This window comes from Pyxicephalus adspersus, chromosome 2, assembly GCF_032062135.1.
Source record: "Pyxicephalus adspersus chromosome 2, UCB_Pads_2.0, whole genome shotgun sequence".
Lineage (NCBI taxonomy): Eukaryota > Metazoa > Chordata > Amphibia > Anura > Pyxicephalidae > Pyxicephalus > Pyxicephalus adspersus.
Genome location: NC_092859.1, coordinates 28,608,340 through 28,618,208, shown reverse-complemented (window position 1 = coordinate 28,618,208; position 9,869 = coordinate 28,608,340). Strand labels below are relative to the sequence as shown.

The following is a 9,869-nucleotide window of genomic DNA, read 5'->3' as shown; positions in this document are numbered from 1 at the left end:
CGTTCCTTCCTTCCTTCCTTCCATACTGTAGATATGGTCAAGACAACCTGTTGAAGTTCGCACTGAGCATCAGAATTAAAAAGAAAGATGATTTAAATTACTTTGAATGAGGCATGGTTCTTGGTGCCAGGTGAGCTGGTCTGAGTATTTCAGAAACTACTGATCTTTCCATACAATAAAGTATCTAGGTAGCAGGGGTGTAGTGAGGCAGGCACGTCCTGTCCTCACTTTTTTCGCAACCTCCGGTATAGGCTCCTGCGCGCTCGCCACTGATAGCCTTCACTATTACCATGCTCCCTCTTCTTTTTTTACGACTACACCCCTGCTAGGTAGTGGCAGTTCTCTGAGCGAAGTGACTTGTTGATACCAGAGGTCAGAGGAGAATGGTCAAACTGCTAGCTGATAGAAAGCCAACAGTCACTCTAATAACCGGTTGTTATTTGAAAGAAAGAACAACACATCTAACCTTTTAGAATTAGATGGGCTACAGCAGTAGGAAACCATAACATATGTCACTCCTGTCAGTCAAGAAGTGGCACCTGAAGCTACAATTTGCATGGGCTCCACAAAATTTGACAAGAAAAGAATCGAAACCCATTGCTTGGTTTAATGAGTCTTTATTTCTGCTGTGACATTTGGAAGATATAATCAGAATTTGATATTTACAACATAAAAACATGGATAAATCAACCTGTTGCAGAATGTGGAGATCTAGTATTCAAATGTAACATAGCTAGGGCAGCTCCTGTAATGCAATATGGGCTTAGTATAATCAGAGTCTCTTCATGAACCATGCCATATGGTTTGGGGTACGGGTGTTGCATGATCTTCCCTGCCCTCTTCTTTATGATATTGGTCCCGGTTTGCTTGCATTTTCAGCTGCCATTTCGCACATATTTTACCGAAGCCAAAAAGTGAAGGATATGAATAGGATCAGACATACTGTAAGTGGGAACAGATACATTATTTTAATAAATGCAATTAGGAGAGATGTTTGTCTCAACATATTATTAGGCAGCATGGTGTCCATTACTGTATAAAATCCTCACTGTGAGTTAATCACAAAAAAAAAAAAAAAAAGTGAAAGCCCAGACATTTATTAACGTCTGGAGCAAGCTGTGCTTTGATATGCAAAAAGAAACAACTGCAGAGTTTGTCTTGGTCATTAAACAGTTACAGAACAGCAAAATATTTTTTCTGCAAGTCATGCAAATCGCCCCTCCCCCACTATCAAGCCTCTGTCCTGCACACAAACAAGCAGGGAAGCCTGTTTGTATCTAGGAGTCATCTGTATATCCAATGTCAAATCAGAGATTACCCATACTGCATACTCTTAATAGACACTGCCTGCTTTCCTGATCAGATGATAGATTAACAGAGACATACTGGTAACATAGCTCAGAAATTGTACATATAAACCAGACATTGGGTATATAAAACAGGCACTGGGCATAAAATTGATAGGTATTCCCCTTTGTTAGCAATAGGAAACAGAGAAGAAATATCCCGCTCTGATATTGGATATGTAGGCACTCTATTGGTAATATAAAGCAAACGGGGAAAACACCATATACATACTGTGTACATAGGTTCACGTTTTCAATACAGGCCTGCATATCCAGTGTCTGGTCTATACCCCCTGGGAAAGATAGTGAATAAAGAGGCTATAAACTATGTATTTAGGACAAATATTGGTTACAAAGAGCATATAGTGGGTATGTAGTACAATTATTGATTTTTGAGGACCTGTACTGGGTTTGTATGACAGATATTGGTTATAGGGGCAAATACTCAGTATGTAGCTATCGGTTATCGTTAACATACACTGGGTATGTAGGATAGATGTTAGTTATAGAAGAAATATTCCAGGTTTTTAGTATAGATATTTGTTATGGAGACTATATTCCGGGTATGTCAGTCACATATTGGTTATAGTGTACATATATTGGGTATTTAGGACATAGATTGAGATTGATAGAAGACATATACTGGGTATGTATGACATATATTAGTTACAGAGTGCATAGATTGGTTATAGAGCAGTGGTGGCCCACCTTTGGGATCTCATGGGTCACTAAATTCATACTTTTAAATCCTGTGCATGCGTGGGGGGCCATGGGTCACTCAAAGCAGAAAAAACTTCCCCAAGAGTGATGCGATAATGCCAGAACCTGCTCAATCTCCCATCGCAGGCCCAGACCTGCTTGTTAAAGATCCTGGGGGGACAGTAGCACAGGGCTGTGACTACAGGGGACATGATCAACGGGGTCAGGAGAAGGACCCCGCTGGGGGGGGGGGGCACACCGGCCAGAGCAATGATCCGCGTACCAATAGCATTGGCAGAGGTTGTTAAAGAGGACATATTTACGGGGTATCAAAAACATATATTAGCTATAGAGGACATATAATGGGCATGCAGCACAGATACTGGTGGGGATATGGGGGGGGGGGGCACACCGGCCAAGTAATTTATCTGCGGACCACCAAAATTGGCGACTGTTGTTAAAGAGGACATATTTACGGGGTATCAAAAACATATATTAGCTATAGAGGACATATAATGGGCATGCAGCACAGATACTGGTGGGGATATACTGGGTCTCTATGACATATATTAGTTACAGAGGGCATAGATTGTTATTTAGGCAGATTGTGGTTATAGAAGACATATACTAAGTATGAAGGACATGTATTAGATACAGAGGACATATGCTGAATATATAGGGAAGATATTGGTTATAGAGGATACAAAGTATATATGACTTATGTTAGTTATAGAGGGCATATACCGTTTTTAAGGGATTATACTGGGTATACAGCACACATACGGGTGGGCATATACTGGGCATATATGACATTTTTTAGTTACAGAGGGCATATATTGTTAAGTAGGGCAGATATCTCTATATATTTAAAAATTGTATGTATGTATATGTATGTTCCTCCATCACTCAAAAACACATAGAGACAATTCAACCAAACTTGGCATACATATGACTGAGACTCATGTGAGTGCACAAGTCATCTTTGTACAGCGCTGTGCTATATGTCAGAGCTATATTTGGATGTGTGTATGTATGTGTATGTCATCACTAGGAAACACATGGGGACATTTAAACCAAACTTGCTAGACATATGACACCGCTGATCTTTATATAGTACTGTGGTATATGTCAGAGGTATATTATTATTATTACACAGTATTTATATAGCACCATCATATTACGCAGCGCTGTACAAAGTCCATAGTCGTGTCACTAACTGTGCCTCAAAGGAGCTCACAATCTAATGTCCTTCTCATAGTCATATGTCATTAATGTAGTCTAAGGTCAATTCTTGAGACCACCACTGAGCCACCATGCTGCCCTAGTAAATGTATAATATTAGTGTGTGACTGTGGGGGACATTAGAGTGTCAGCTCCTCTGTACAGAGACTGAAGGGTCTAGCTCAGTGTTTCATTGTACATGGTATATGTCAGAGCTATATAAATCTATATATATAAAACTGTATGTATGTATGTATGTGTGTGTATGTATGAGTGTATGTATATATATATAGATGTGTGTATGTTCAACCGTCACTCGAAAACGCATGGAGACATTTATACCAAAATTGCTCGACATATGACTCAGACTCATGTGAGTGCACTGCTGATCTTTGTACAGCGCTGCGGTATATGTCAGAGGTATATTTGCATGTATGTATGTATGTATGTATGTATTGCTCAGTGACAGTGTGCCCTTTGCTTACATACTTTTTTGGACTCTTTTACAAATTTCTGGGCTGTAATAATGCCTTCGAGAAAAGGTAAGGCAATTGGCCAAGTGCAATCAAAGGCAAGAAAATGAAATAACACCATGGACAAGAAAATCACTATAGTTTTATTTGATTCTTTTTGCTGTATAAGATTGCAATAAATAAATACCCGGGCAGCGCCGGGTAATCAGCTAGTTGGTTATAAAAGATACGGGGTATGTATGACATATATTAGTTATAGAGGGCATATACTGTTATTATATTGTAATAATAATGTAATGTATATTGTATATAATGTATATTGTAATAATATTATATATTGGTTGCAGGGGGAATATACTGGCAATGTAGTACAAATACTGGTGGGCATATATTGGGCATGTATGACATTCATTAGTTACAGAGGGCAGACATTGGTTATAGTGGATTTATACTGGGTTTATGTATTACAATAACTTGTTATAGTGGGTGCAGCACAGATACTGGTGAACATGTACTGGGTATGCATGACATATGTTTGTTACAGAGAGCACATCTTGTTATTCAGAGGAAATATTGGTTACAGAGGACATTTATTGGTTATGTATTCTACTGTGTACATGGTGTTTGTATAAAGTACAGGAACATTATACATGTACTAATACAATCATCATGTTATAGACATCCTACAACTCTTGGTTGCTAGGAAACAGAAGCGGCGTGTAGTCACGCAGCCGGGGTACGCGGTGACGCAATACGTATCAGGAAGGCGGGGTTGTAGTGTGTGTGGGAAGTGAGTAGATAGAGGCTCGGAGACTTTTTACGTTTAGGCCTTTGCAGCTGTGTGTCCTCCTCCCGCCAGCCCGACACCTGCCGTCATGTGTGACAAGGAGTTAATGTGGGCCTTGAACAATGGAGACCTGGACGCTGTCAAAGAGTTCATTGCCGCGGTGAGAGTGCACATAATGCAGGGAAAACCCCGTTAGAGTGGATGCTGTCAGTGAGGGGAAAGCTTCCTGTCAGTGTATTGGGTGGGAGTGTCAGGGTCTCCTGTGGGTGTGTTGGGTGGGGGTGTCAGGGTCTCCTGTCGTTGTATTGGGTGTCAGGGTCTCCTGTCGGTGTATTGGGTGGGGGTGATGAAGTGTCTATTATTGTTATTATGGGGGCCAAAGATTTTTTCCTCAGGTTGTGTTCAGTGTCAGTGCTGGGGGTGGAGGTGTTGAAGGTCTCCTGTTGATTTTAGTAAGAGGAGCTAAAAAGTCTTGTCAGTGGGAAATGTTTCCTGTCAGATTTTTGGGGTAGTCTACATTGGTAGTTTGGAGTCATAAGAGTCTTTCCAAGGGAATGGGGGGGGATCTCCTATCAGGGGTTTGGAATGGGGGGAACACCATTCTGTTTGTGGGGATGTAAATTCTGCTGTCTTTATCTGTGAGAAGGAGGGGCCGGGGGGTTCCCTGCATCTAAATATTTCTTAGCATTGAGGAGGGGAACAAGCAGAGGCTTCTTTTTGGGTAGAGGGCTTCATGAGTCTTGTGTTGGCGAGAGGGGTGCTGCAGTCTTCTATCAGTGGCAGGGATTGTGGAGGGATTTATTAGGTCTCTTCCTTTAAAGAATATTCTAGAGGCCCTTACAAGTCTTGTAAGAGTTGTGAATCAGGAAGATGTGCAGTATTCTCCCCAAAATATTTTTTTAGCTGGGTGGGAAGAAGCTTTGGTGGGTGAACTATGCATTGTAATGCACCACAGGAACAGCGGGGGTGGTAATGATAAGTGCCGGGTGGTGCGCCTGGGTAAAAGGTGCTGAGGAGAACACTGTAGTGTGTGTGTGATTAATATAACACCTAGCTGTGTCACCATAGGTAATGTTTAAAAAAATACAAATGTAGTGTTTTAGTTTTCTAAATCAGCGTGTTCAGGCATGTGTTTATATTGTACATTGGGTGTGTGTATCAATGTTAACCTCCTGGGCGGTTCATTTCTGTCCTGATTTATATGTATAATCTTTAATGAAAATTTATTTTACATTATAGACCTGTAATTCTTAGGCATAACTCAAGGAAATATGTCCAATATTTATTAATAATCTTTAGATAAAAAAAAAACACAAAAATCTGTTGAAAAAAAGGCTGTGTAAAAATACTGAAACCTGTAATATAACTGTACAGTAGCATATATATATATATAATATAATGATTAATTTGTATTGGATTCATTACTGTTATTTAGTATTGAATCCAATACAAAATAATTTGAATTTCCAGCCACACTCCCTCACACACACCGACGCATGCACCAATGTCACCAGCAACTCCCGGGGAGCGTCACCGCACTTGCCAGGGGACAGATCGGAGGAAGAGGGCGCGGCCAAAGGATAGCAGGACACTGGAGGACACCTGTGGGACCAGGTAAGTCTTTTATTTTTTTATGTTTTTAGCTTTCAGCCTTTTTTTTTTTTTTTACCTGAGCCACATTTAGGGTTACTGCTCACGAGGTTAATGATATATTATAAAAAATATATCTACTACAAACTACTGAAGCATACATAAGCCTGCCATGTACTTGTGTTTATTAACAGTTCACATTCCTGTACTAGAGCTGAATGGCACTTTTTCCAGTAACAAGCTGTGATTGTATCTGATGCAGCTACATTCCTTAACTGTAATGTAGTCTGCAGAGGGTTATAGGACCTGGATCACAAATGTAACTGAACTCAACTTAAAGTGATTTTTATTTTTCCTCAACTATTCTGTGTTGATTTGCTAGTGTACGTCGGATCATTGTCCAATTGCATGACCCAATTTTTGCCAAGCTTTACCTGCCACACAGTTGTACCTACATGTGACTCTACAATACTTTGATATACAGAAGACTTTATGGTCGACACAATGGTTGCAAAACCAGCACAAAAAGGACCCCTCTACCTCTATTCTTGATAGTCGGTATGAGGTGTTTGTGATAATACACTGTGTTTGTTTTTTGCCAAACATATCCTTTCTGGTCTTGTCTGTCCCAAAGACGTTGGGCCTGATTTTTTAAAGCTCTCTAAGGCTGGAGAGCATACACTTTCATCAGTGAAGCTGAGTAATCCAGCAATCCTGGAATGGATCTGATCCAGGATTCAAAACATTTGCTAGCTAATAGAAAATGATTTTGAAGAAAACCATTGCAGGTTTAGCTGGATCACCCAGCTTCACTGATGAAAGTGTATCCTTTCCAGCCTTGGAAAGTTTTATTATATCAGGCCCATTGTTCCAGAAATCTTGCAATCATGCATGTAGGAGGGAATAATGACCTGCCTGATCATGGATTCTTAAATGTGAAACATTAGTTCCATTTTCACATGCTGAGGCCTGTATACTAAAATGCAGCTCTTGAATTTTTTGCAATTTCATGTCCAGAGTACTGGTTGCCTTTTGTGCATACAAGGCATTTAAAAAGTTTGTTGTAAGTCAAATGTACAATTCCAAGGTGCAACACAGGGCAAAAAGTTTTTTTAAACCTTGAAACAAAATTTTCAGTTTGTCTGCCAAAGAAGCTGTAATTCTTTGCATGCCAGTGGTGTAAGTTATGCTCTTCAATTGTCCTGTATACCTAGCCAGGTGACCATTTGGTAAGGTAACTCCATTATTTTTCCACCTCCTGTCAGCTACTTCTGCAATAAATCAGAATGATGCGTTCTATTCAGTAAGCAATAAACCAAATGAGTGGACCCAGGGAATAGCATAATATTCTTCCTAACTAGCAGGTGTGTCTGATGCATGCAAAGGTAGCCAAAACTACAGCAAATGGTAGTAAATCTACAATAATGTTTTCCCTGTATTTGCTTGGTTATTTGGAATACTTTAAACTACCTGCTTAAAACATATATAACAGCCTTCTGCCTACAGGCACTTTACTGTTTTAAGAGGAACTGCACTGACAGAAAGCTGGCAAGGGCCACAGTACCAGTCAGTGGGATAGGCTGTGGTCTTGCAGTAGCTGATCTTTCTCATTTACTGATTTTCCGTGCCTTGTCTTCACTTTTCATCAATTTGGTGGGAGCCATCTTTGTAGAGCTAGTAGTTTGCTTTCTCAGAAACTCCAACAAGGATAGCAGTGAGAAGCTCAGTAGTGACCTCCCCAAAATCTCATTTTGGGCCTGAATTATTAATGCTCTCCCAAGGCCGGAGAGGATACACTTTCAGCAGTGAAGCTGGCTGAACCAGCAAACCTGGAATTGATTTCTTCAAAGGCATTTGCTATTTGCTAGCAAATGCTTTGTATCCTGGACCAGATCCATTCTAGGTTTGCTGGATCACCCAGCTTCACTAATGAAAGTGTATCCTTTCAAGTTTTGGAGAGCTTTAAGCAATCAAGCGCTTTAAATGTGAGACTGAAGACACAGAAGGAAACAAAGGAGGAAATGTAGTGTGCAGGTTTTCTGACCAGGGGGAATAAAGTGAGACGTCTGTTCCTAGTAAATGCTCTGCATGCACAAAGCACAGATCCTCTTTATGAACAGTTTAGTGCTTTAAGTTTATATTACCCCAGCACACGCATATCATATTATGCAATTTGTTTTGCTTTAAGAAGTAGAAACTTAGGGTGAGAACATATGATTAGAATGTTTTTTTTTAAGAACATCAGGTGATGAGAAGTCTACGCATTGTTGGTCAAAACACCCCATTCCTTTCCAGGAAATGGATGGTGATGATACCTAAACAGATGAGGGGGGGGGGGCATCCTTCTGCAGAAATAAAAGCAGATGAAGACATTGTCGAGGGGAGTGCTGTAACATTTGTTTTTGAGGTAATTAATCCATGGAAGTATTGCACATCACTTGGCATGCATGGATTTTGCATGGAAAAATGATGCATAAGGCTGCTTCAGCTATTGCTAGACTTTCATATTCCAGCTGCAATTGTTGAGTGTGTAGTATAATATTGCTGCTACAGACAACAAAAACTGATTCATTCATACACCTCAATTAATAAGCTGCTATGTTTTACCAATGACACTTACAAGTTTTGCTATGGTCACATTCTTGGTTATTTCTACCTTTATAGTTTTTCTTGGGGTGAAAAAAATGACATTGCGCTATGACATCATACAGAAACTTTATAGATATGTTGTCACATTCTTTGTTTATTATCTTGCTCTACAATAGATTGCTTTAGTAAGCATGCATATAATGCTTATATCTATATAATATGTGTACACAGGGCATTAATGTGTTTTTTAGCAAATCTTTTTAATTTATGAATGGCAGGCAGTGTGTGTTGGTGGATCTGCTTCAGACAGCTTTTAATACTATAAAAATGACATTCAAGTACTATATTTTCTGTTTTGGGGTTTTTTTTAAAGTTGGACTACTCTCAAAAAGTGAAAAAAGATTCTAGGAGATGTTCTTAGAGTCTGAGCTCCCTCTAACTTTTGTCTAGAATTGATTTAATGCTCCTCCTAGTATGTGAGAATAGTCTCAGGATTTGAAGAGAGATTTGGTGATGTTATCTTTGTGCTGCTCACTGTTTTGCTGGAGGCTTTGACAGGAGGAAGAGATGAATCCGGACAGAGCCAAAAGGCATTGGAAGCCCATCATGAAGAAAGATCAGCTGTAGGGATAGAGCTTCCAGAAATCATGACAAACATGTTATGTTTTTTTATTAGGAGTATTTTCTAGAAGAGAAATATAACATTTGTTCCAGTTTTTTTGTTTACTTCAATATATGCATCTTTGAATTCTGCTAATATATTTTTCTAAACCCAGTTTCTATAGTGGGGAGGGTTGTAAATGACCAGATTGTAATTTTGGCAGTATGTATAAATGACCCTCTGTTAAAAAAAAAATCTGTCCTTTGAGATTGAAAACCTTCTTTTTACTGTGTTTAGATGTGTTTCAAACACTGTAGTGCTGGATAAAATGAAGAAAACTTTTTTGTTTTAAATGTCTGTGGTTGTAATACTATGTATCTTAGCTTACCTAACCTAGAGTTGATATCCTGTAGGCATTTCGCTTAACTATTATTATCATTAATATTATTCTTAATAAATAGGATTTATATAGCGCCAACATATTACACACCGATGTACATTAAATAGGGGTTGAAAATGACAGACTAATACAGACAGTGATACAGGAGGAGAGGACCCTGCCC

General features: G+C 39.4%; 1 protein-coding gene across 1 annotated transcript in view; it reads left to right on the top strand.

Moving 5' to 3' along the window:
- The first annotated feature begins 4,500 nt into the window (after positions 1-4,500).
- The window catches only part of MTPN (myotrophin), a 34,934-nt gene continuing 29,565 nt past the window's right edge, over positions 4,501-9,869 (top strand). Inside the window, exon 1 of the mRNA XM_072400180.1 lies at positions 4,501-4,686. Coding sequence (XP_072256281.1) covers positions 4,615-4,686 — 72 coding nt within the window. The 5' untranslated portion in view covers positions 4,501-4,614. The remainder of the gene's footprint in view (positions 4,687-9,869) is intronic.